General features: G+C 50.0%; 3 protein-coding genes and 1 long non-coding RNA gene across 8 annotated transcripts; 1 reads left to right on the top strand and 3 right to left on the bottom strand.

Annotated features, from left to right (window-relative positions):
- Nucleotides 1-222: 222 nt before the first annotated feature.
- On the bottom strand, nucleotides 223-3,770 carry nudt17 (nudix (nucleoside diphosphate linked moiety X)-type motif 17). 4 transcript variants are annotated; one of them, XM_023964375.2, is made up of 9 exons: nucleotides 3,647-3,770; nucleotides 2,760-2,860; nucleotides 2,247-2,363; nucleotides 1,991-2,174; nucleotides 1,892-1,917; nucleotides 1,727-1,819; nucleotides 1,535-1,633; nucleotides 1,328-1,461; nucleotides 223-755 (listed from the first exon to the last, which is right to left on the bottom strand). In XM_023964375.2, the coding sequence occupies exons 2-9, from the start codon at nucleotides 2,832-2,834 to the stop codon at nucleotides 590-592; spliced, it is 894 nt and encodes a 297-aa protein (XP_023820143.1). In that variant the 5' UTR covers nucleotides 2,835-2,860; nucleotides 3,647-3,770; the 3' UTR covers nucleotides 223-589. The 4 variants fall into 4 exon arrangements, with proteins under 4 accessions (XP_023820143.1, XP_023820142.1, XP_023820141.1 ...); XM_023964374.2 differs by having other exon boundaries at nucleotides 3,486-3,724; XM_023964373.1 differs by lacking the exon at nucleotides 3,647-3,770 and adding an exon at nucleotides 3,422-3,640.
- Nucleotides 3,771-4,345: 575 nt separating this feature from the next.
- On the bottom strand, nucleotides 4,346-9,185 carry si:dkey-7j14.6 (membrane-spanning 4-domains subfamily A member 4A). 2 transcript variants are annotated; one of them, XM_020710532.3, is made up of 7 exons: nucleotides 9,045-9,185; nucleotides 7,600-7,830; nucleotides 7,362-7,463; nucleotides 6,373-6,429; nucleotides 6,077-6,259; nucleotides 5,880-5,999; nucleotides 4,346-4,867 (listed from the first exon to the last, which is right to left on the bottom strand). In XM_020710532.3, the coding sequence occupies exons 2-7, from the start codon at nucleotides 7,801-7,803 to the stop codon at nucleotides 4,790-4,792; spliced, it is 744 nt and encodes a 247-aa protein (XP_020566191.1). In that variant the 5' UTR covers nucleotides 7,804-7,830; nucleotides 9,045-9,185; the 3' UTR covers nucleotides 4,346-4,789. The 2 variants fall into 2 exon arrangements, with proteins under 2 accessions (XP_020566191.1, XP_020566192.1); XM_020710533.3 differs by having other exon boundaries at nucleotides 9,038-9,151.
- LOC144984629 (uncharacterized) lies at nucleotides 9,180-11,637 on the top strand. Its single transcript, XR_013648443.1, has 2 exons — nucleotides 9,180-9,373; nucleotides 10,412-11,637. It is a non-coding gene; the product is annotated as an uncharacterized LOC144984629 (long non-coding RNA).
- Nucleotides 10,590-24,445, bottom strand: LOC105356063 (semaphorin-4A-like). The gene is made up of 14 exons (XM_023964489.2): nucleotides 24,112-24,445; nucleotides 18,550-18,701; nucleotides 18,414-18,476; nucleotides 17,539-17,637; nucleotides 17,376-17,466; nucleotides 16,284-16,406; nucleotides 15,559-15,686; nucleotides 15,306-15,487; nucleotides 14,761-14,893; nucleotides 14,339-14,528; nucleotides 14,035-14,150; nucleotides 13,644-13,807; nucleotides 12,495-12,565; nucleotides 10,590-12,403 (listed from the first exon to the last, which is right to left on the bottom strand). Exons 1-14 carry the CDS (start codon nucleotides 24,191-24,193, stop codon nucleotides 11,703-11,705), a joined length of 2,295 nt encoding a protein of 764 aa, XP_023820257.1. The 5' UTR covers nucleotides 24,194-24,445; the 3' UTR covers nucleotides 10,590-11,702.
- Between the last annotated feature and the right edge of the window lie 510 nt (nucleotides 24,446-24,955).

The following is a 24,955-nucleotide window of genomic DNA, read 5'->3' as shown; positions in this document are numbered from 1 at the left end:
CTGATTACCTGGAGCAGGTGAGTTCCTTCAGTCAGTCTGTCAGTCAGACCACACAGCTTGGCGGTCTGCTGGATCTAGGGGAACCAGGACTGAGCAGCCCTGCTCTGGACCCTCCTCCAGTCCATCGCTGGGCGTCTGTAAAGAGGCTGTGATGTCATAAACGTCGCCATCTTGGTGGCGTTTCTGCTGTGTCCTTACAGAAAGGAGGGGCTGAGACGAAAAGCAGGTTAAAGTATAGATTTAATGTCATGACAGAATCCAGGAACTCAATCCAATCTGTGTGATTTCTGTTCTAGAAGTACATAAAGTGATGAAGACGAGGCCGCCTCCACTGGACTGATGGATGAAGAAGAGGGTTCTGGACCTGACATGAAAATGCTGGAGCTGATCAGAGGTCTCTGCTGCCACCTGTTGGCGGCCTAAGGTACTGCACGCGGTTCTGGGACGGGCTGAGGTCACACCGGGTCACTCAGACGCCATTCCTCTGCTTTTACCGCTTTAGAAAGCCCAACGCATTCTTGACATCACTGTCTCCTGATTTATTTTTCAATTGTATTTTAGGTGGGGGTGGGGGTGGGGGGGGGTCTGCTCAGGGTGTGCTGGCGTCCAGGCTCCTCAGCCACAGGTCCAAAGCGTATTTGGTTCCGGTGCTGACCCGCTCCACATCTGGACCGCTGGAAGGGACTCGACCGATGAAGACGGACGGCGGCAGCAGAGACTCGCTGAGAGATCCGTCTGCAGACACCTCCATCACCCTGGAAGCATGGGGGGAGGGGGTCACAAAGGTAAAAGCAGAGGAAACCGGACCGCCTGACCCGCCTGACCCGGATTCTGACTGAAAGGTCGGGTTTTTTTAAATCATCTTTCCTTTCTTCAAAGCTGCTCCACCATCAGGTTTCTGCGAGGATCTTCTAACATCAAACGTTCTCCTCCAACAGGAGAGACAGATCCTCTGAGATCCAGGAGGATTTAGATCCTCTGAGATCCAGGAGGATTTAGATCCTCTGAGATCCAGGAGGATTTAGATCCTCTGAGATGCAGGAGGATTTAGATCCTCTGAGATCCAGGAGGATTTAGATCCTCTGAGATCCAGGAGGATTTAGATCCTCTGAGATCCAGGAGGATTTAGATCCTCGGAGATCCAGGAGGATTTAGATCCTCGGAGATCCAGGAGGTTTCAGCTCCTCATGTGCAGCCTGAAGTTCCTGTTTGGTTTTTGCTTCGTACCCGCCTCCTTAAAGCAGAGCCTCTCTTTCGGTCGGTTCTTTAGAACCTGTACCGTTTCGGATGTTCTCATCCCGGTTCTCCGGTGAGGAGAGAACCGTACCTGAAGCTGCTGGGCAGCTGGTCCACGGGAACCTCGCCGTCTTCTCCGTCCACGGCGGCCACGATGGCCCGGGCGAGCCGGCTGTCGACCCACACGCAGGCGCTGACCTCGGCGGGGGAGGGGCTCAGAGACGACTGCATGGGGGGGAGAAGAGCGGCTGACGACGGGAGCTGGAGGTGAGATGAGCAGCCAGAGAGCAGGTCTCACCTGGAGCTGCAGGTGTGAGTGGGGGGAGAGCAGCAGCAGGTAGACCACCACATGGTGTCTGTGAGGAAGACCTCTGGACAGCAGGGGGGGGAACACCGACTGAGACAGAACACCAACAGCAGCGTCAGAGGGGGGTTCCTGGATCCGGACTCTCCTCCGTCAAAACGTGTGGGGACAGAACGTCCCGCGTACCTCCCACAGTCCCAGGACTCGAGAGGACACCCCCTCTGGATCCAGCCGGAGTCCGGTTTCCTCCTGGAGCTCCCTCAGACCCGCTTCCAGCATCTGCACACAAACAGCAGCAGCCCGTGAGGCGCCGCGCCGTCACGCCTTGCCGCAGGGCGGGACGCGGCTCACCGTCTCCTCAGGCTCGACGTGTCCTCCTGAAAAGCGACAACAGTCCATCAGAGTTTGGCTTTGACCACAGGAAACGATGCTCCTGCGGGGAACGCAGACCTGGAGGAACCCACACGTTGGGAAAGATCCGCAGCTCCTTCGCCCGCCGCGTCAGCAGCAGCCTGCGGTCGGCCGTCTGCAGCACGACGGACACGCCCACGTCCACCCCACGCTGCCGAACGTCCGGCGGGACGGCGGCCGCCTCGGCGGGCGACAGGTGCTTGATGGGACAGAAGGACGCCCGCTGATGGAGGGGGCAGAGGTCAGGGAGCAGCAAACCCAAAACGGGAGAAGGTGAACATTTTCAGGGTCCCACCTTCAGAGGAACGCGGCGTCCTTCATCTCCTCGGGACAGGAGAAACTGGTTTCTCTGCAGAGAGCAGCTCACCTGCACCTCCTCATCCTCGCCGTCAGAGAAGTGAGCCGTCAAACTCTGAGGAGCAGAACGCCAGACGAGAACGCGTCAACTCCAGAAACGGAGGGATGAGGTCATCATGAAGTCTTCAGATTAGGTCAGCGGGTTAGTGTGTGGGTGAAGGTTCTGGAGGCCGGCCCGGTCCGGTCCGCACACATCTCTAGTGTTGCCCGCCTGAGGCTGCTCTGGTTCAGTCGTCCTTTTCATGGACGTCAGCCTGAACGGGTTTGGTTTTAATCCCATAATCTGAGGCTCCGTCTACAAACATCCTCTGACCACAGAGACCGTCTTCCAGGAAAAGTTTGAATGTCAGCTGCTCTGAGGAAATGTATGGACCCCCCCCCCCCCCCCCCAGTGTGTTTGGTTAAAAACAAACACACTGGCACCTGGGGGGCTCTGTAGAAACGTCCTGACCTGCAGGAACGGGGCCTGCTGGGGGGCCCCGCGCTCCTTCCACACGTAGACCAGGACCCTCCGGACCTTATCCATGCCGCCCCCCCACGTCCTCCTGCTACCTGAAACCACAAATCATCAAAAAGCTTTATTTAGAGAACAGATCTTAATGGAAGAACTTCTGCTCTCAGCAGAAACGAATCCAGTTTGCATGTAAGAAAACATATTTCACCAAATTCTGACGTAATTAAATGAAAAGTAAAATTCTGTTTTCATTTTTAAAACTTGTTTCACTAAAACCTACAAATAAATATGACAAAAATACATATACTAAAATACACTAAATCAACACAAATTCAATGCTGCAGCGAAATATTAATTAGTTCTTTTGTTTTATGTAACAAAGGAGTTTATAACGTTTAAGTTTAGTGCAAAGGCCTAAATTCATAAAAATCGTATAGAACTGAACGTAGAGCGTTTGGTTATAACATCAGCATCAAAGCCACAAACGTCTTTTTACTCATTTTCAACTAAAAATGCAAATGTTAACAATGAACGTGTCAATAAAGTTATAGCAAAAAACAGCCTAAACACAGCTAGCAGGCTTTAGCTAGCTCTATGGGCTTTAAAAGCGGAATATATTCAACATGATCGTAACAGAAGTATTCTTTAAACACACAAACGTTGACAGCTGCTGCTATAGTTCGAACAGATCATATGGACCGGGTCGGAACCGGGAAAACGTACGAAGCTTGAAACCACAGCTGCTAACATCCGATCCTCATATCAGCAGAGGGAACTTCACTATAAAAGCCGCCGCACTTCCGGTTTCCGTAAAAGTTTTTTTTGTTTTCTGTCAATTAAAAGAATGTTCAGGTCGCATTCATGCTGATCTTTCAGGTCCGCACCAGTTTGTTTTTACTTTTTGTGGCTCCGTCCTGCCTCACAATATAGAAAGCAAAATGGAGCTGAGCACAGGCGCCTCCAATCCAGCAGGTGGCAGTATTTCCTCTTTCCATCGGTTCATCACCCACGAAAAATAATGAAGGAGGAAGAGCTTTTGGGCTGTAGTGGAGAGTTCTGCATTTTGTCTTTAGAGCCCCTGTTTGCACTTTATTGTGTTTTTTTATGTTTTTGGCAGTGATTTTTTAAATAACTCTGAAGTGTGTCTGAGCACGGAACCAAACAGTTAGTGATGTTCAACCAAACGCTAAACGAACCAACCAACCGTCCATTTGACCTCTGGTCAAATGGACGGTTGGTTGAAAAAGGTCGGTTGAAAAAGGTCAAACAAAACGATGATGTTGAGATGATGTTGAGATGAGCGGCTTTGCCAGCAATGAACGCCGCCACACGTCAGCGTGAAGCGACAAACGCCGCTGACCTCCAACCTCAGACTCAACATCATACCTTTAAGTGTGATGAATAAGTTCCAGTTAAAGCTGTGAGCGGCGCTGGATGGCCCACCCCAACCCTCACACACGCCCCTATTGCTAATGACGCTGGAGCCCACCCAGCTGCTGTCAGGTGTTAGTGAGGGGGGGGGGGGGGCATCGTAATCCAAGTGGACCTTCAGTCACTGAGGCTGAGAAAAGATGAAGTCAGTCTGTGCTTTGTAGTGGATTTAATCACAGAAACAAGTTAGTGACGAGTTTGGACCTCAAACATGGAGGCCAGAGGAGAAATCCAGACACGCAGAGGAGGTCTACATGGATGGTCCCCCCCCCAACCCCCCCACAGAGCGCAGGAGGGCAGGTGATGGATGAGAGGAATAACGAAGCGTCAGAACCGAGGAGGTTCCAGCATTTCCTGCTGACGGTTCTTCTTCACAGCAGATGGACGAGGAAAACGTTTGACCCTCTGATCTTCTCCAAAACCCTCCCAGGGTCTCGTCTCTTGGGGTTCAAACCTTTTCCTGATGGAAAACCTTCAGAAGAGTCTGAGTTCCAATGTGTCAAGCTTTAGACACAACCCAGCTGGATCTAAATTACCCAGAAAGCATTGCAAAACACAGTTAAATGACACAACACAGAGGGGGGGCTCAGGGCCTCTCAGGCTGAGTGGGTGGGGGCGCCGTAGGGCTCAGATCCGTCGGGTATCAGCAAAGCGGCGTCCCCGTTAGGCTCCGCCTGCAGGTCAAAGATCAGAAAACAGATGTGAGCAGCTGTCCGTCAAAACGTTTCTGTTCACGGCGGAGAAAACGCAGGAGAAGCGGTTCCAGCTCTGGACCGTCAGAACTCCGGACAGAACCTCAGCCAGCAGAACAGATCTGGTGGAGGAGGTTCTGTCCCGTCTGGAGCGGCTTCCTGCAGAACTTCTGCTGAGGGAACAGCTTGACCCGCTTGCTCCCGTTCCCAGCGGCGACTAGATAACGAGGTCAGTCGACCCCGCCCGCCGCCACGATCCTCAGTGACGGAATGATCTAGATGGGGGGCGGGGCTTCTAATGAAAATCAGATTTTGTATTATGATTTTAACCCCGCCACTGAACGTTAAACGTTTCAGAAACTAAAGGCTCCATCAGACGCTGCGTGGCGTTCCTTCAAAAGCAGCCGGGTCAAAAATGGAACCACAGAGTGAAACTTTCATGATTAAAATGTTTCTCATGGTTTCCGATCTTCCATCAGTTCCCTTGTTTAGCTCCGCCTTTCCCATGACTGTAAACTCGTCACCCGTCTGTCATAGCTCATCACTTTTAGACACGTCATGCACAACCACCAAATGTTTAAGACTGGTTTGATTTTTGGAATGTTTCTCAGCTCTTCCTGTTGCACAAGGAACAAAATGGTGGCAAAGGCCTTCACTTCCTGTTTAGTATTTGGGCACAGGAAGTGGAAAGAATTTGGATTTCTTTGGATTTGCCTTTTGTTATGATTTGAGTTGTTTGTTTATTCATGTTTGTCTTTATTTGCAGGACTTTAACTGAATGATTTACAAAACATGTCTATCTTGTGTTGTAATTATTTGAAATGTTGGTTCAAAATGGCTTCCTTCCTGGGCGTGGCCAGCCGATTAACTGGATTGCCAAGGTGTGAGACCAGCAGATAAAGACCTGGACCTGAACTGAAGCCACTCTAGTCACATGACGTAACCCTGTCGATCTTCATGTCTACACAGACGGCGCCGCCACAGCTGCTCTTACCGTGATGGAGAGCTTGTGGCGTCTGATGGCTCGTCCAGCGAGAACGCAGACGGTGACGCAGACGCAGACCTGCAGGACCAGCAGAACCAGGACCACGCCCAGAATTCCGTACAGAACCGACTGAAAGGCGTGGAGATCAGAGCGGTTCCCATCAAACAGGAAGTAGTTACGAGGAATCAGCTGAGGGATGAACTCACATCCAGCGTCCTGTGGTAGCTGAGGCACCTGCGGGTCCACTCGTCCCCGCTTTGGGGACCCGTTTGGGACGGGTCACCGCAGGACAAGACCGAAGGAACGGCGGTCAGCAGGAAGCAGTCGTAGATCGCCCCGGCGAGGCCGAGCAGGGCGCTAAAGGAGTTGGTCAGCAGAGACGCCCTGGCCTGCAGGGAGAACGAGAACTACCAGATCAGAACCGCAACGCCGGCAGAGGTCAACTGATGATGTCATCACCCACATCTCAGGGCGCGGTGAGTGTTATGTTCAGGAAACTCACCAGTCTGACTGACGGCCGCCGTCCTGATGCCACGGCCAGAGAGCCGGAGACCACGAACTGCAGCAGAGACACGGGTCAGACACGGCCCCCACGGGTCAGACACGACCCCACGGGTCAAACACGGCCCCCACGGGTCAAATATGGGTCAAATACGGCCCACACGGGTCAGACACGGCCCCCACGGGTCAAATACGGGTCAAATACGGCCAACACAGGTCAAATACGGGTCAAATACGGCCTATACGGGTCAAATACGGCCCACACGGGTCAGATACGGGTCAAATACGGCATACACGGGTCAAACACGGCCCCCACGGGTCAAATACGGCCCCCACGCGTCAGACACGGCCCCCACGGGTCAAATACGGGTCAAATACGGCCCACACGGGTCAGACACGGCCCCCACGGGTCAAATACGGCCCCCACGCGTCAGACACGGCCCCCACGGGTCAAATACGGGTCAAATACGGCCCACACGGGTCAGACACGGCCCCCACGGGTCAAATACGGCCCCCACGCGTCAGACACGGCCCCCACGGGTCAGATACGGGTCAAATACGGCCAACACAGGTCAAATACGGGTCAAATACGGCCTATACGGGTCAAATACGGCCCACACGGGTCAAACACGGCCCACACGCGTCAAACACGGACCACACGGGTCAAACACGGCCCACACGGGTCAGATACGGGTCAAATACGGCATACACGGGTCAAACACGGCCCCCACGGGTCAAATACGGCCCCCACGCGTCAGACACGGCCCCCACGGGTCAAATACGGGTCAAATACGGCCCACACGGGTCAGACACGGCCCCCACGGGTCAAATACGGCCCCCACGCGTCAGACACGGCCCCCACGGGTCAAATACGGGTCAAATACGGCCCACACAGGTCAAATACGGGTCAAAAACGGCCTATACGGGTCAAACACGGCCCACACGTGTCAAATACGGACCACACGGGTCAAGTATTGATGTTCTACGTACAAACAGACCAACGCCAAACGGGGCGTAGTGGATCAGGAGCGGGGAGAGGAGGGGGGTCAGGCTGAAGAGGACGGACAGCAGACCGATGAAGATCTGGACGACCTGGAGACACGATGACACACAAATAATAAAACAAATGAATTTCAAAATAAAGCTTTCCTTAATAATTAGCATTGTCAGCTGTTCTACGATTAGAACCGCTCCGACCCGAGACCCGACCTGAGAATCGGACTCTCACCCCGAGGCCTTGAGGCTCCCTGCGCGCAAATGTGTCCTTCTTGATAGCGGCCTTGAAGGAGGTGGGAGGAGCCTTCACTTCAGGGGGAGGAGCCTGTTGTTCAGTGTTTCCCGGAGTCTGGAGAGAAATGGAGGAGGCATCCCGAGGAATGACTTGAGTGATGACCATGAGCTCACCGATGGTGGTGACAGACGTGGACGCCATGATGAGAGCCTGATCCCGCTGGGAATTCTGGGAAAAAAAGAACAAATGATGACACGCAAAAGCGAGGACGTAACCGTGTTCTGGGTTTAGTTCAGGATTTATTTGGCAGAGTGAGACCTCTTGTTGTTTTGTGAATCTTTGTGTTCTCTTCTGAAAGTGAAGCTGGATTTTTATCCTTAAGAAAATAGAAAACTTCTAAAAAATTGTTCTGATTTTCAGCAAATATTTAAACCCACAACTCCTCCAGACTTAGGATGACTCAGCAGGTTCTGACCTCTTCTTCAGGACCTCCGTTTGGATTTTGGCTGTTGGATCATTTAAACCGGTTTGGTTTGGTTCTTTTTCTTCATAAATCTGAATCCTCAGCACCGACTGTTAGCAGGAAGGTTCCTGGTTCAATCCCTGTAACCCTAGAATTGACTGTCTGAGAACTAGACTGAGTGACTCCGCCCCCCGGCATTCCAAACAGGAAGTGGCTCCAAGAAGCTACAATCCTGTCGACAGAGGCCTCAATGAAAGTAGGTGGAGCCTGCTGGCCCCACGTTCAAAACTTTTTATGAATTTGGTGTAACAAGCCCACTCCTGATTGGTGAGAGTGGTTGCCATAGAAACGATGACTCAGACCAATCACTGCTTGCTGACGACGTCTGGCTCCAACATGGCGGCGTCCGTACAGAAAAAGAAATGGTGACTGATTTGACTTCATGTGTTTGGAGCAGGAAGTGACCCGTTTCTGTGGATGACGTCACACGGTCCGGTTCCCACAGACGGTGAACGGACCCAAACCAGGAGGAAAAGGATGATGAAGACTCTGCTCCTTCAGATCCTCTTCATCGGATTCTGTCACTTTTGTTCCTGTTTTCTATTTTTATTCAGCATCTTCTTATTCAGCCAAATGTTTGTTTTCCTGTTCCAGAGCCACATCCCATGATACCCACCACCCCCCCATCACCTCCATCACCCCCTTCATCTCCTGAAGTCCACAGAAAAACTTCCAGAAACTTCTTTCTTGTTGGAACTAAATCAAACTTTTCTGGGTTTGGGATCAAACTGCAGGTTTACAGTAAATTAGATTCAACAAATAAATAAATGTCGGACTTTTAAATCGGACGTTACGTTCTCACAAACCAATCAGAAAGCAGGTAAAACACCTGGATGAACTTAGCGCGCGCGCCAAAATAAAAGGTAAAAATCTCCACAGACGGAAGTGGAACCTGCGGCTCTTTCTCCGCACCTCTCACCTGGGAAACGTCTCGGAGCGGATCACCTGCCGTGAAAATGACGGGTCCGTTTTTCTTTCAGTCTGTTTGTTTGTCTAAAGTTCAGAGTCCGACTGTGCTGCCTTTACTGACCGGAGAAAAGTCGGAATCCCAACAACCCCACCTGGAGGACCGGAACACAAAAGCTGATGTGGACGAAACATTTGTTGATTCTGGAACAAAGATTTCTTCTTTATGGTGAAATACGTTTGTTAGAAACAGTTTCATAATGACCACAAACCAGTTACGTTGATGGAAATGGTTCCTTTGAACGGACTAGCGTTTGATGATCAAAGCTTTACCTGCATCAGGTGAGTTTTCAGGAATCAGGTTTTCAGGAAAGACAGAGTTTCTCTCCCTTTTCTCCAAAAACATCATTCCCTTTTTACACTATTCTGTCACGTGCCACACTTTAACCTAAAATAAGCTTTGCTGACGTGTTTTAAAGATTTGTTTAAGCATTTCTATTTCTTAATATCCACCTGAAATACTTTTCTTTTCAAGCCAAATCTGTGGAAGTCTGACTGTTCCTGAACGCAGCACCAGGAAGTGGCAGCAGAGTTTTCCGGAAAGTTTATTGACGCCAATAAAAAGAAAAGAGGAAAAATAAACGTAAACTATGTGATATCTGGGCATTTTAAAGAATAATTGTTAATATGATATTTTACTGTAGAAAGTCTGAGCGAGAAAATGATGAAATAAGTTTAAACTTTGCAGAAAACAAAAATGGTAAATTTATGACTTACATGACAAAAGTCCACAAACCAAAGAACCAAAATAAAGTTGTAATTTCGTGAAAATAAAGTTGTACATTTACAAATTAATTTAGAAAAAGCGCGTTTATGTCCTTTACAATGACAACTTTTAGAAACCTAAATGCATTTTTTTTAAATGTGTTTTTTTAAAGTCACCCTTTTCCTCATATTGGGACGACTTTGTTCTGATAAAAATATTTTATTTAATTTTTCTCATAATTTTAGGTAAATGTCTTTTCTTCTTCTATGGTGGCCCTAAACTCCGTTTTAACAATCCAATCATTTGAAGTCATTGAAAACAGCTGAAATGTTGCGTTTGACCAGCAGGGGTCAGTGTTTCCCACAAACACGTTTGGGCTCTTTTCACTCTTTAAGCCTCATAAACTGATAAAGAAGAAAATATTTACCTTCTTATTTTTTTTGAATATTTTGACAGAGTTTTATGTTTTGATTTTTAACATTGTTGACGTGTTTTGATGTCTCCTCTCTCATAAATACATCTATATGAACATTAGTCAGAGGAAGCCGTTTCCTGATGGAACCCTTAGGGGCAAAGGTCAAATCATTAATCCATCATTTTTGCTCCACTTTCAGATTTTCACTCAATGAGCCGATAAACAAGCAGACAGCCGTCAAATCTGACGATTTCGCTCAGAAAACCCGAACAATGGTGTCTCGTCCGGATGGCGTCTTTCTCTGGAGTCGCTGAAATCTGCTCGTCCATCAGGAAACATGGAGGAGCAGTTCTTGAAAGAAGACAGAATCCCAGAAGGAACGTTCTCACCGATTCAACTTTATTCACTCTTTCAGGACTACAGAATTATTTTTCAGTGTAACCTTGGAAATTAAAGTTTCGACATCTTTTCACGGCGCTATCCTCATTGCTGACACTAGGGGGAGACAAAGTGACACGAAATGTGTCAGAGAATTCCTGCCAAATCTTCTGATGATCCAGATGCTCATTTTGCTATTTTGAACTTCTATCGCTGGATTACAAACAAAGTCTTATAATTGAGTTTAGATTTCATCTGATCTACATTCATCTGTTTACAATAAACACAAAAATACACAAACTGTCAAAACAAAAACAGTTGAGGCGGAACTGAGTCTGAGGTCACGTCTGCATAAATAAAACCAAACATCTCAAATGTGCAACAAAAACATTCATGCGTCCATTTTTTAAGGCTGCTGGAGCCTATCCCAGCCACAGCTGCATGTAGGCGAGGTTCACCGTCAGACGTTCACGCCTGAAGGACGATTTAGAGCCGCCAAAGAACCCCGAGGGAGGAAACCCAGGCGGGAACCAGGAGAACACGCAAAGAACACGGCCACGGTGAGAGTGTTAACCACTACACCACAGCGCATAGCAAGAACCTTTATCACTTAAAAGATTCCTAACTCCAAATCCAATCAGATTGAAACTTAAGTGGTCTGCAGACGGACGGGATTTTCTGCTGCTTTAAAGATAAGAATTCACATTTGTCTTGTTGCTTTAACAAACCCAAACTCTCGTTTCACTGACGGCACAGAAATGAAGTTTCATCTCTGAGGAAAACAAAGGGTTTATTTTGTTAAACCGTTTTGGTTCAGAAATGTAACCCGTTAAATAAACAAGCGTGTCGTCTGCAAAGTTTGCTGGAGTCCAAACTCTGGATTCGTTCTGTGTTTCAGGTAAGATTTAGCTCCACCCACTTATTTCCTGATGTGGGAGGATTTCTTTGCTGTAAATGACCCACACATTTGTTAGATTTGTTGAAAAGGTGAATTTTTCTGTAACCTTTAGAAATGGTCTTCAAAATAAAATAAAAATGGTTGAAAGTCTCTTTTTTTTAGACTCTTTTAGCTGCAGAAACGCCTGGAGGAGTGTTTCCCGTCAGCAGGAGCGTCACTCCCCGTCGTTCAGCTCCGTTGACGCCTCCTTCCTGCTCCCCAGAGAGCTGATCTCCATGGAGTTGTCTTTTTTGCTGCCGTCCTTCACGGGGAGCAGATGACAGGATCTGAGGCCGGCCTTCCTCTGCCTCAGCGTGAAAAACGCTCCCATGAAAATCACGCAGATGCAGACGGCCAGCAGCACAGAAACCACCTGCAGCGCGCCGAGGTAACTCCTCTCCGCCTGAGGCGCCTCCAAGGAGATCTGGCTGTCTGTCCTGAAAGACGGGGGGTTGGTTTTGGACTCGGACGCGGTGGGAACATCTGGACTGGCTTTCATCCTGGGAACGGCTGTCGCCGTGGTTTCCGGCGCCGGATGGTCTGGAGTGTTCTCGGATCCCTCGGGCGTGGGGGTTTCAGTTGGGATGTCCTCAAAGTCCTTCTCCACTCCTGGATGCGGGCCGATGGAGCGAGGGGTGGGCTTCAGCAGAACGGTGTAGCTCACAACCACCTCCTTAAGCCCCGCCTCCTCTGCTTCACAGCTGTAGCTCCCCAGGGTTTGAGCCGAGGCGAGGAAGCTGAGGCTGCCGTCAGGTGAGCGGATGAAGAGCGTCTGGGGAAGAGACTCCATCTGGGAGTGGGTCCAGCTGAGGACGGCCAGGTTGGACGGCCGCTCGCACTCCAGCCGCACAGCCTGGTTCAAGCCGACGCTGACCTCTGCAGAGACGGGGAAAGGGGGACGCAGAGGATTCAGGTCCAGGTCTTTGAGGAGAAGATCCACAAACCGTGGATGAAGAAGAGACGCTACCTCTGATTTCACCCGGACTCCTGTCCTCTGGACAGACCTTCTCCTCGTTTCCACTCTCAAGCTTTTGAATCCTGAGGGAAACACATTGACAGAAAGTACTGAAACCACAAGCAAGTCCTCGTCCCGGCGGTCCTGACCGGTGGACACGACGGTCTGCAGGTGAGAAGCAGGCACGCAGGTGACCTGCATGCAGAGAACATGTTCACGCCCCTTCTTCTACCGAACACATGGCACGTGAGAGAGCGGGAACCGTTCAACCGTGTGTGGACGTCCTACAGACACTGGTTTCACGTGCACGCCACAAGCGTGCAGCATTAGTGGGCGGGGAGTCAGGAGCCAGAACTCACACCTGTGCAGGTAGATGTGACTGAGGCTTAGTGTTTTACCTGCCTTAGGGTTTCTCTACTCCATACGGAACTAGAAAAACGTTTCCCGTCACACAAACGATCCGGTTCCTCCTCATTTTCTGATTCTCTGGTTTCACCTGAACCTGTTCTACAAAACCGTGACAGAAGACAAAGTAGAAAACCACGGCGGCGCAGACATTTGTTTTTTCTCATGGCGCCCCATGTGGTTGGACGCCCCGGCCAAGCGCCCGTCCCCGTCGTTGATGTCCCAGATAATAAACCCAGTCCTGTCTAGTTTAGCTGTGTGACGTTCAGCCGTCTGACCTCAAGACAAAGTCTTCTAAAAGCCAACGCTCGCTCGGCTTTGGACGCGGTTCCGGTCCAGATGCTCGTCAAAACTTGGACAAACCCGAAAACTCTGACCCATCCAGAGTAGCAGCTGAGCCCCCCCCCCCCACCTAATGACAGAAATGCCGCCGGCGACGGCAAAATATCCCCATTTTAGAACTCATCTGCCATTTACGCAATAAATTCCAGCAGATTTTGATGCGGAGAAAAAGGGCGGCTTTGCGTCAATATAGACACTTTAGGAAGCCGCTGTTCTGAATCGACTGTGAAAGAAAGTCAACATTGGAGCTGAAGCTGCGGCGTTGAAACAACCAGGAAGTTCCTCACTGGAGGATCCCGCTGGTTTGTTGTTTTGGGACTCGAACGCTTTTCTGGGGCGGGGCCTGTCAGCGTAAACGTTTGGAACAAGTCCAGGGTTTAAAGTCCTTCCTTTACTGTGACGACGGACACTCACACGTCCTCCTCACTGCCGCTCAGAGCCGTGCAGACACTCCTGCTCTGGCTCCACCCACACAGAGGGTCCCGGGACAGGACACACTGGCTGCAGGTTCTGTGGGCGGAGCATGTGGCCAGAGGTACAGCCGTGACCCCCTCAGACGTTCCCACATACAGAATTCCCTGCAGAACCAGAACAACAGACCACTGATCAGCAGAGACCAGCGGGACGGGGAGAAATTACCCAGAATTCCTTTCCAGAGAGAGTTGCAGCTGCTGTGAGGCTCGGAGAAGATTGAATGTCCAGAACCGGCGTCACCGCAAACATCTGTCACTCGTCTGGACTTCAGACATGTGTCGGTCTGGTAAAAGAGGGCGGGGCCTCTGTTTCCTGTCTGTGCAGGAATTACCTTCACGGAGGACAGAACGACGCTCCTGACCAGCTGAGGTTCGGTGAACAGCTGGACTTCCTCAATGATTTGGGGTTCCGGCTCAAACAGAACCACCTTATGGAGGAAACCCGACTCTGAGGAGAAAGACCAACATTTTGATCAAAGAATGACATTTTTCATTTATCTAATGTATATCTATATGCATATATAAACCAAGCGTCTGGAATAACAGAAACATGCAGACAATAACTGGAAACCCAAAGTCAAAATGAGAAACTTTTTCAGAAATGTTCAGAAAGCTCCAGGCGTTGGTCACACCTACCGGCCACCAGGAACAAAAGCGTGAACTCTTCCCCGTTCGCCGCCCTGGTCTTCATCGCCGCCACGTGGCTGTAGCGATGCTCGGCAGAAACCAGAACCGGTCCGTTTCTGACCGGTTTCACGCTGCTGTCAGTGAGGAAACTGGACCTCACCGCCTCCAGGATGGCGTCCGAAGAGCTCGCCAGTCCGCACTGAGGGTGGAGAAGACCGATTCAGCTGCAGGTGGTGACGGCGTACGAAGACCCGACCCTGACCCGACTTGACCCTGACCTGACACTAAACCGAATCCTGACCTTGACCCGACCCTGCCGGATGCAGGTTACCGGCCCTCTAACACTAAACTGTTCCAGACAGTCACATGACACTAAACAGTCAAACAACTCTCTCAATCAAAGGCGCCATCCACGGATCTGAGGCCGCCACCTTTCCCAACTGTCTTCCAGAGGTCGGAATCCACCGCTGGCTGTTCTTGTCCAGCTTCCTGTAATTCCCAGAGAAGACGGTGGTGATGTCCTGCAGCGTGAAGACGCACACGGCCGACTCCGACTGTCCGGACCTGCAACAGGAAACACCTGCTTCACCCTCTGGAACCCTTTCATCTGGATCAGGAACCCGCACGGTGCTCTCGTACGGCGCTCTCGTACGGCGCTCTCGTACGGCGCTCTCGTACGGCGCTCTCGTACGGCGCTCTCGTACGGCGCTCTCGTACGGCGCTCTCGTACGGCGCTCTCGCACGGCGCTCTCGCACGGCGCTCCCTCAGACAAAGAAAGGATCTAAAAACGTTCTCTGATTTTTGAGTTTTTTCTGTAAAAACATAGAAATCTATGACAGAACAGATGAAAATGGTTGGTTCCTGATCCAGAGATGCTTTTGGAAGTGTGGGCGGGGCCTTTCTCTTCAGATCAGCTGTTCTGTGTTTTCTCCTGGTCACCTCTAGGTGGCGTCAAACACGATTCAGCATTCTTACCACTGAGAGGTAAAGACGCCGTAAAACAGCGTCTCAGAGGAGTCGCTGCCCTCTGGCGGCTGGAGGGTGAACATGTCCCGCAGGACGTTGTGAGGAGGCCGGTTGGGGGGCCGGCAGAGCAGGGAGGCTTTGGCGAAGGAGGTCCACTTCTTCTGCAGGATCCTCCGTCCCCCCACGTCGTCCTGTGAAAGCAGCACAGGGTCAACACTCTCCACCTCTCCTGCAGCGCCGCCGCCTTTTGATGGAGCGCCACCTTGCAGACTTGTGCCACCCGGGGAATCCGCAGCTTCTCCTCGAAGCGGAACTCGTTCCCAGACTCCGTGAAGAAATAGTAGATTTTCCCGTTTGCTGAGTCGGCGGATGAGCTCACGAAGGCCGGTTCTGAAACACAGGAGGAGGATCTGAATGTAGGAGGTCTGGAGGAGCAGCGGTGGCAGGAGCGGGAGGGGGAAGTGAGTCATGTGGGCCAGGCGGAGGTCAGAGCGCGTTAGCTGGCATTAATAAGTGAGGATCTGCCGACTTCATGAGGTCAGCATCAGGAACCACAGCTTCCTTCTCCACCGCCTGACGACCTTTCCAGACCTCCTGAAGCTGAAGCCTCTCAGGTTCCTTTGAGTCCTGATTCTTTAAGATAAAGAAGGTTCTAGATTCTACGGCCATGTTCCTACATCAGTTTCACTTTCTTATGTTTGCTTTAAATCTTATTTTAAAGACAGCAGGAAACTTTACAGCTGGAGTTCCTCAGGGTGTCATTTTAGGCCTCCATCTTTTTTCTTTACCAGGTTGTTGTTTTCCTCTGATGTTTAATGAACCTTGAATCTGCTTTCCTTCAGATTTCTCTCAGGAACATCAGCCCACGGAGAAACGATGTGAACGTGGAAACCTGGTTTCCGGTTGAAACCTGGTTCCTCAGAGCCGCCAAATGCTTGTTCAAGGTTCCTCCTGTTCCTCGCTGACCTCGTCTTCTGGATCACTCACCGTCCAGTAAACTGGCGAAGTTGTCCAGGCTGACGTCCGGCCGCCCGTCTCTGCTGAAGTGACGGGAGATTTGGGGCTTGGTTCCTTTAAAGTCGGTGGTGGTGGCGGTGAACAGCTCGCCGTCTGCAAAAAGCAGATTACAGAAGAGTTCAGATGACTGATGACCGTGTCTGGAGAACTGCAGACACGGTCATCAGTCATCTGACTGATAGGTGATGCAGAAGTTAAACCATTTTAACTGCTGCTGAAATCTACCAACAATAAAAGAATCTTGAACTCCTAACATCTGCTGAAAGCTGTCAGAAGACCTGGGCAAAGGCAGCAGCAGGTCTGTGGAATGAGGAGGAGGTGGAGGAGGTCCGCTCCTACCTCCCATCATCACTCACAGATGATGGGAGCCGCTCACACTAGAGAAGAGCTTTTCCTGAGCAGAAACCGTCGGTGACGGATGGGTCGACCTCTGCACTCGTCTTCTCCATTACCTGCTGCTGCAGAGTCCTTCCTTCTTTAGACGTTCCTTCCACTTCCTCAGCAGTAAGACATTTGGGTTTTTTTGTTTTCTAGCAGCTTTAATCTTCTCTCCAAAGGGTGGTGCGTTCAGCTGAGCGCATCATTCATACCGAGCTCCCTGACCTGCACTCAATCTACAGCAGGCGGTGCTGGACCAGGGCCAGGAAGATAACAAAGGACCTCAGCCACCCCGACAATAGACTGTTCTCGCTGTTGCGGTCAGGAAAGCGATTCCGCTCTCTGAAGGCCAACACAGAGAGACTGAGGAGGAGCTTCTTCCCGCAGGCGATACGGTCTCTTAATCAGTTATCATGGACACTATACACACAAGCCACTTTCACATGTCACTTTTAGAGCATATTTGCACAAATTCGGACATTCTGTATTTATATTTTTATATTTCTATATTCCTATATTTTATATCTATTTTCCTATTGATATTCTTTCTTGTTTGAGGTCGCGGGCGGTCGCCTAAGCATTTCACTGCACATTGTACGCTGTATGATTGTGTGTGTGACAAATAAAAATTTGAATTTGATGCCGCGTTTGATCGGGGGGTGACGCCTCACAGGACACACCCACCCAAGGCGAGGGCGGAGCTCCTCTGGAAGGGGCTGTACGGGCAGCGCCGCCAATGACCGTTGGCGTTGACCATGGAGAAGGTTAGCAGGTCCTAAAGAAAGACAACGGAGTCTGTAAGACGGCGTCTGGAGGATCAGACCAGAGGAGGAGGAGGAGGACCTACGATGAAGGCATCTTGAGGGCTGTAGGCGTAGCTGCCGCAGGCGTAGAGATGGGTGGAGTTCAGAGGCAGCAACGCATGGACAAAGTTTGGACAGTCCACCTGAAGACGGAGAGACAGGAATAGTAAACATGAGACAGGCTTGTCTGGATGCATCAGCATCTGTTCTCCTCATGGATCTTCTGCAGGGTTCCAGCCGGATCTTCTGGGCGTTGCTTCCTGTTGGATGCTAACCTTTGTCTTTGCTAGCCGGTGTAGAAAACCGCTGAAGGGACAGAATCAGGTGAGGAGAGAACTCACAGCTGAGAACGTTTACGGGAGATTATATACGAGCTTTGAAGACCAGAAGAACAGGAAGGTGGTGGACGCATCCACCTCCAGTAAAGAGGGCGGAGCCAGACCTGTATGAGGGTCTGAACTTTGGACCAGACCTGAACTTTGGTAGAAGGATGTCTTGATAGTCAAAAACACACAGACTCCTGGTCTTTGTCCCGTCAGTCTGGACTGAAGAAGAGACGTCCTGAAGTTGAGTCATGGAATCCGGACTTATCGTCCTCTATTTGATGGTTTCGTTTGTCGTCACTCAACTTCAAAACATTTTAAATGTGGGATCCAAAATGGCTGAGAAAACAGGAGCAATGGCCATGAAACAGTTAAATGGCGATTGTCTTCAGATGTTGGTGGAGGTCATCATGCTGGTAGGATCCTGTCCACCACCGGAGATGAAGACGGTCTGATGTCTGTGGATCGACCTCTGAGGAACTGAAACTGCTTCCTGAGAGAGTTTAAGCTCAGAAGTTCACCAACATGAAGACATGATGGAGACATGATCACATTTTGGACCACATTGACCCGGTTTGGCTGAAGGGGAAATTTACCTCCCGGTTCTTTCCTTTCATGCTGCAGTCTTCTGTCTCCTTGGCCGTCGGACGCCATGACACCTGAACGGAACAGCAGACAGGTGAGTCTCACAACAGCAGAACCCGGCGGGAGATCCACGGCTGAATGCCTCACTTCCTGTTTCTGGGTCAGGATTTCTGCCTGACTGACGTCCAACGACAAGATGGCGTCTCGAGCTCCGACGTAAAGGGTGGAGCTGTCGCTGCTGAGGAACAGGGTGGTGACGTTCTGAAGCCTGAAGCTCCGGACGGGAATGTGAGATGAGTCTGCAAACAAACATCCATCCGTTAGCGCACACCTGTCATTAGCTCCGCCCACAGGTGTCACAAGGTTAGATTACGACTAATCCTTCAGTGCTCACTGTAATGTGTTCATCGTTCCGTAGTGCCCTATAGGAGTTCTAGAAACCAGTGAGCATCAGTGTTCACTAGACTGACGAATATAGACCACAATGCATTGTGTTACAGCCACTATTGGCATAGAAGCTTTTTTTCCTAGATAGATTGACTAGTTTTTGTAACTTTTTTCCTCAACCTTTATTGATTAGAACATTGAAATGTTTTCAGAAAACATCATTATATTTTGATAAATTCTGTCCAGATCTGCAGGCGACTAAAAGAAAAGCTGCAACCGAGTTCAAGTCTGACTCATCACCAACTGGCGAGAAGACAGTGAGAACACGGCAAGAACATGGAGAAAACATGGGGAAAACATGGGGAGAACACGGGGAGAACATGGGGAGAACACGGGGATAACATGGAGAGAACACGGGGAGAACATGGAGAGAACACGGGGAGAACATGGAGAGAACACGGGGAGAACATGGAGAGAACACGGGGAGAACATGGAGAGAACACGGAGAGAACACGGGGAGAACATGGAGAGAACATGGAGGAAACATGGGGAGAATATGGAGAGAACACGGGGAGAAGACGGAGGAAACATGGAGAGAACATGGAGGAAACACGGGGAGAACATGGGGAGAACACGGAGAGAACACGGAGAGAACACGGGAGAACATGGAGAGAACATGGAGGAAACATGGGGAGAACACGGAGAGAACACGGGAGAACATGGAGAGAACATGGAGGAAACATGGAGAGAACATGGAGGAAACACGGGGAGACCATGGGGAGAACACGGAGAGAACATGGGGAGAACACGGAGAGAACACGGGGAGAACATGGAGAGAACATGGAGGAAACATGGGGAGAACATGGAGAGAACATAGAGGAAACATGGGGAGAACATGGAGAGAACATGGAGGAAACATGGGGAGAACATGGAGGAAACACGGGGAGAACATGGGGAGAACACTGGGAGAACATGGAGAGAACACGGGGAGAACATGGAGAGAACATGGAGGAAACATGGGGAGAACATGGAAAGGACACGGGGAGAACATGGAGAGAACACGGGGAGAACATGGAGAGAACACGGGGAAAACATGGAGAGAACATGGAGGAAACATGGGGAGAACATGGAGGGAACACGGGGAGAACATGGGGAGAACACGGGGAGAACATGGAGAGAACATGGAGAGAACATGGAGGAAACATTGGGAGAACATGGAGGGAACACGGGGAGAACATGGAGAGAACACGGGGAGAACATGGGGAGAACATGGAGGGAACACGGGGAGAACATGGAGAGAACACGGGGAGAACATGGAGAGAACATGGAGGAAACATGGGGAGAACATGGAGAGAACACGGGGAAAACATGGAGAGAACATGGAGGAAACATGGAGAGAACATGGAGGATACACGGGGAGAACATGGAGAGAACACGGGGAAAACATGGAGAGAACATGGAGGAAACATGGGGAGAACATGGGGAGAACACGGGGAGAACATGGAGAGAACACGGGGAAAACATGGAGAGAACATGGAGGAAACATGGGGAGAACATGGAGAGAAAACGGGGAGAACATGGAGAGAACACGGGGAGAACACGGAGAGAACACGGGGAGAACACGGGGAGAACATGGAGGAAACATGGGGAGAACATGGAGGAAACACGGGGAGAACATGGAGAGAACACGGGGAGAACATGGAGAGAACATGGAGGAAACATGGGGACAGACGGACCGCCTTCACCTCCTCAGGAACCGTCTGCGTCCGGTTTGACGGTTGCAGAAATGCTTTTGTGTTTTCAAGACGTTTTTTGTTTTAAATAAAGTTCAATAAAGAAAAGACAGCTTTAAAGGAATGAAGTCAGAAGTGCTCAGCTGTGAGAAACGCTGTGAACAGAGATGTCTCAGTGATCTTTGCTGTGACATTTACTCAATCTGCAGAGGTGTGGGGGGAGGGAGGGGGGCTTTCTGATTGGTGTGGTCACACAGAAGCTCAAAGATAACTTTGATACCTCCGCCCCCTGCAGATTGAGACCCTAAAACATCTGAACCGTTCAGTTCGACCTCATCCTAGAATAGATCAAGAACCTGCAGAACATCAGAGACGGCGCTCTGAGTCCAGGTTCTGGGCGTGGCCTGCGGTTCTGGTCAGGATCTGCCTCCCCGCTGCTGAGCTGACTGCTGGTAAACAGAGATCAAAGGCTGCAGAGATGTGTTTGCATGCAGACGAGTCTTCACAGGAAGTGAGGCTGTGGCGTTCCGCTGCTCGCTGACCCAAAACTCGCTGACGTCTTTGACCTCAGATCATCAGATCACATCAAAGGACAGAAGTCGTGAAGAGAAAGTCTGAGTTTCTCATGAACTCTTCTGCAGTCAGTCGGTTCTCTGTCTGACCTGAACGCCGCTGCAACACGTGGAACCTCAGGAGCCGCCCGTCTCCCGGCAACAGAGATCAAACGGTTGAATTGACTTGATGTGCTTCTAATCAATGAAGTCCATTCAACCGCCATCTTCCTGCCATATATAGACGCCGCCATGTTGGAACCAGAAATCCTCAGTGAAAATCAGAAAACAGAAGTAGACTGAGCCCTGAAAAAGGGGAGGAGCCACAGGGGAGGACCATCGCCCTCCTCATCTGCCTGGCTCAAGGGTCTGGATAACATCACATGAGTCTCAACCTCAGATCTCCTGGTGGACAGAAGGTTTAAAGGAGATCCAGGAGAACATGCATGGGGGGGTCTGAGACATTTCAGACCCGCTGACATCTTTGTCTGTTGTTTAGTCAGTGTAGTTTAGAACTAATTTTATGTTTTTATCATGAAAATGATCCTCTGAAGATCAGAGAAACTTCCTGAGATCCACCCCTAAGGTCCAGAACCCTATGAAGGTCCTGCCGTTCAGACGGGTTCTGTCATCTGGTCTGTGGTTCCTCCAACCTCTGCGGCAGAAGAGCTCCATCTTTCCTGGTCTTTAAGGTTTTTGTGCGGTGTGGACTCTGGTTTTAGTTCAGCTGGTTTCCTCTGTGAAGTGATCAAAAATCCCCAAATGTGAGAAACCAGAAGATAAAAGTTTGCTTCAAAAACCACAATCAGGCTGAGAACTTGATCCACATCTTTAGTTACGGAGAACGTGGTCAGATAAGAACGGGTCTTCCTCTCCGCCATCATGAGGTTCAGGAAGAACTGACTGAACCATCTCTGCTAAGATCCCATCTGGTTACCAGAACGAATCCTTTCCAGAAACAGGAAACGTTCCTCAGCGGCAGCAAACAGAAGGTTTTTCTGCCAGACTTCCACGTTCTGCTTCTGCTTTCCCATCGGAGCCTCATCCCAGACCACAGAGGGTCTCACAGCTTCAGAGGAGTAAAGCTGACCTCAGAGGGTCTCTGGGGTCAGGAGAAACTCCCACTTCCTGTCGTTCATGGTTTCAACCTCTTCCTGTGTGACTGTTGTTGATGAGCGGGTGGCCAGCTGAACGCCAAGTCTGGATTCTGGTCTGCAAACATCTGCAGGTCACTGTCCTTTCTCCCCTGCAGCTTTAAAGACGGATCAGGGCTGAGTGGCCCCGCCCCCCAGGTGTTCCAAACAGGAAGTACCCTAAAAATCCTAGAGGCTGTGTCTGAATTCCCGCCCTAACCCCTAACTACCAAAAAACTAGATAGTGGCTCTTTGTAGTGACCTGAAGTTCAAAAGCAGGTCAGACGCCAAGCGCACGACGTTTTTGAACGGCGGATATGACGTCATCGATTTCATGTCATCGAAGTTAAAATCTAATCAATATGAGCGTTTTGAGACGGTTATTTATGATTCCACTGTCTGCTGAAGATAAAAACGTTGATGCTTTATCAAAAAATACATTTTCTTTTGCAAAAACTATTCAGACGCAATGCATTGTGGTCTATATTCACCAATCTAGTGAGCATCGACGCACACTGGTTTATCGCAGAGACTTCTGGGAAATTTCTAGGACTCTGGATTTTGGAATCGTAGATTCAGAAAAGCTCTAAAAAATGACAAACGCACTAAATGGTGAAGGAATTCAGACACGGCCATAGACTTCAATAGAGAGCAAACAGCTGTCACTCTGTCGTTCTGTTGGTTGGACAACCATTCTTACTATGACGCATTTTTAACATGTTTTTTTCCTGATATATTTTCTGTAAAAGTTATTTAAGTTCTAAACTGACCAATCAGATGCCTCATTAAAAGTAGGCGGAGCCTGCTGGCCCCCTCGTGCAAACTGGAGGAGAAGCGACCAGAGGAGTCCATTCCATCGTTGCTCCCTGAGGTTCTGGGTTTCTAAATCCTGATGTCACTTCTGCTTCCTGGTTGACTCACTTTCAACACAACTTCTCCAAAAAAACAAAGATGACGAAACCAAAAAAAAAAAACACCCAAACGCTCCGGAGAGCAACTGAGTGAAAACAAAAGAGGATCAGGAACCTTCAGGATGCCGGCGCCGTCGTTCACACGTGAGCGGCTGACAGAGGTCAGCGTGGCGGCGAGGAACCAGCCACTGACGGCGGTTCTCCACCAAGTGGGTGAAGGTTCTCACTCATCAAGAGTCACAGGAAACCTTCTGCCGGTTTCAAGATGTTTTCGTCCAAATGCTGTGACTCAACTTCAAGACACAAACAGGTTTAAAAAGAAGGAGATGTTCTTCACACAAAACCCAATAAACTGGAGGGAAACAGCAGCTTGAACATCTCTGCGTCCTCCTACAGCCTTTAGAGGAAAGTTCCTCTGGAAAAACGGTCGAACTTCAGGCTTTCTACTTGTTCTGATCCTGAAAGCGCTGGAAGGACAGACGTTCCAAATCCAAATCCATGGAACTGATGGAATGTGATTCCTGCGATTGTCTGCGTTCAGCTTCTCACAGTTTCTATGAGGAACATTTCAGACAAACTCAGATCTTTAGAGGAAGACTCTGCAGAAACAGACAGATTCTGCTCTGCTGGAGCCGACCGCTCCGCCTGAAAATCTTCTAATCTTCACTGTTTGGATCAAACTCATTAATTTTTTTATTTAAACGTATCTTTTAAACAAAAAAACTATTTGATTTCTCTAGGAGTTTCCTCTTAGGGCCTCACAGACGCTACAGGCGCCAGCCTGTCACCACCAGGAGCAACGTGGGTTCAGTGTCTTTGCCCACGGACACGTTGACGGCGGGCCAGCTGAGAATTTGACCTATGACCTTTAGAAGTACAGCTTGGACCTCCTGTAGATCCACAGACTTTAGTGAACGACTAGAACGAAGATCTTTAAACTTCTTCATCGACATGTTGGTGTTTCCTGGAGTCACAGAAGATCAAAACGACTTACTCAGAAGGAAGGAGCGGCGAGGAGGAGGCAGAGAGCCGGAGGAGCTCAGGAGGAGGCAGAGGAGGAGAACCGACCCAAACATGACGAAGAATATGGAGAAAATGCCGTGTCAGTTGGTGTTCTGCGAGCGGCGACAGTCTGCACGCGTCTGGAGGAAACACTGAGAAGCACCGTTTCCTCTCTGCTGTGGTGTGATGAAGAGGAAGATGGGGGTGTCTCCTGAGCTGGAAGTGCTTCACCGAAGCACTTCCAGCTTCGCTGAAGAGCAGCTAATGGACAGAAGACACTCAACCAGCCAGCTGAACGTTCTCCACGTCTGAGTCCATTAGAGAAGAACGTGCAGCTCTCCGTGCTCTTTAACCGCCTCGGCCGTAAAGGTTTCACATTTCACTGAGCCATGAAGCTGATAGGAAGTGAAAGTCTGAGCGCCGCCGTCGCTTATCTACTGCAAACATCTCAAACATGTTCAATCTACCATCCAGAGCTGAATGTTCAGACATGGGAAAAGTTCCCTTCAATTCAGCCCAGTGGTTCTCCAACCGTGGGGGGCGAGTGTCCCGGTGGGACAGGGCTGGGGGGGGGACTACTGTTTGGACATTGAATTTTTTCCAGGGTAGAATATAAACAAACGGCGTTTCAGGACCTCATATCCACAGGTCTCACGTCACTAACATGAACCTAATCCTAACCGTGACATTTGAAGAGGTAATGTTTGTTGTTTACTGCGGTTTTAACGTCTTCAAAGAACGGTAATGCTGCCCGGACGGATTGGACACCTACAGCTGCCTTTGTCTGCACCTGTGATCAGATTGGCTGAAGAAAGGAGAAGAGCATGTAGAATGGA

This window comes from Oryzias latipes, chromosome 16, assembly GCF_053564925.1.
Source record: "Oryzias latipes strain Hd-rR chromosome 16, Olatipes_Hd-rR_3.1".
Lineage (NCBI taxonomy): Eukaryota > Metazoa > Chordata > Actinopteri > Beloniformes > Adrianichthyidae > Oryzias > Oryzias latipes.
This window is presented reverse-complemented; position numbering and strand designations above follow the sequence as displayed.

Excerpts from the sequence above, each read along its gene's own strand:
- nudt17 (XM_023964373.1), bottom strand. The coding sequence starts at position 3,512 with ATGTTAGCAGCTGTGGTTTCAAGCTTCGTACGTTTTCCCGGTTCCGAC. Across the intron at positions 2,861-3,421 it reads CTATAGCAGCAGCTGTCAAC|GTAGCAGGAGGACGTGGGGG; the intron begins GTTTGTGTGTTT and ends TTGTGGTTTCAG. Across the intron at positions 2,175-2,246 it reads GACGCCGCGTTCCTCTGAAG|CGGGCGTCCTTCTGTCCCAT; the intron begins GTGGGACCCTGA and ends CCCCTCCATCAG.
- si:dkey-7j14.6 (XM_020710532.3), bottom strand. The coding sequence starts at position 7,803 with ATGGCGTCCACGTCTGTCACCACCATCGGTGAGCTCATGGTCATCACT. Across the intron at positions 6,260-6,372 it reads GGCGGCCGTCAGTCAGACTG|GCCAGGGCGTCTCTGCTGAC; the intron begins GTGAGTTTCCTG and ends TTCTCCCTGCAG. Across the intron at positions 4,868-5,879 it reads GCCACAAGCTCTCCATCACG|GCGGAGCCTAACGGGGACGC; the intron begins GTAAGAGCAGCT and ends TTTGACCTGCAG.
- LOC105356063 (XM_023964489.2), bottom strand. The coding sequence starts at position 24,193 with ATGTTTGGGTCGGTTCTCCTCCTCTGCCTCCTCCTGAGCTCCTCCGGC. Across the intron at positions 18,477-18,549 it reads TCCTGACCCAGAAACAGGAA|GTGTCATGGCGTCCGACGGC; the intron begins GTGAGGCATTCA and ends TGTTCCGTTCAG. Across the intron at positions 12,566-13,643 it reads AGCGGCAGTGAGGAGGACGT|GATTCAAAAGCTTGAGAGTG; the intron begins GTGAGTGTCCGT and ends TGTTTCCCTCAG.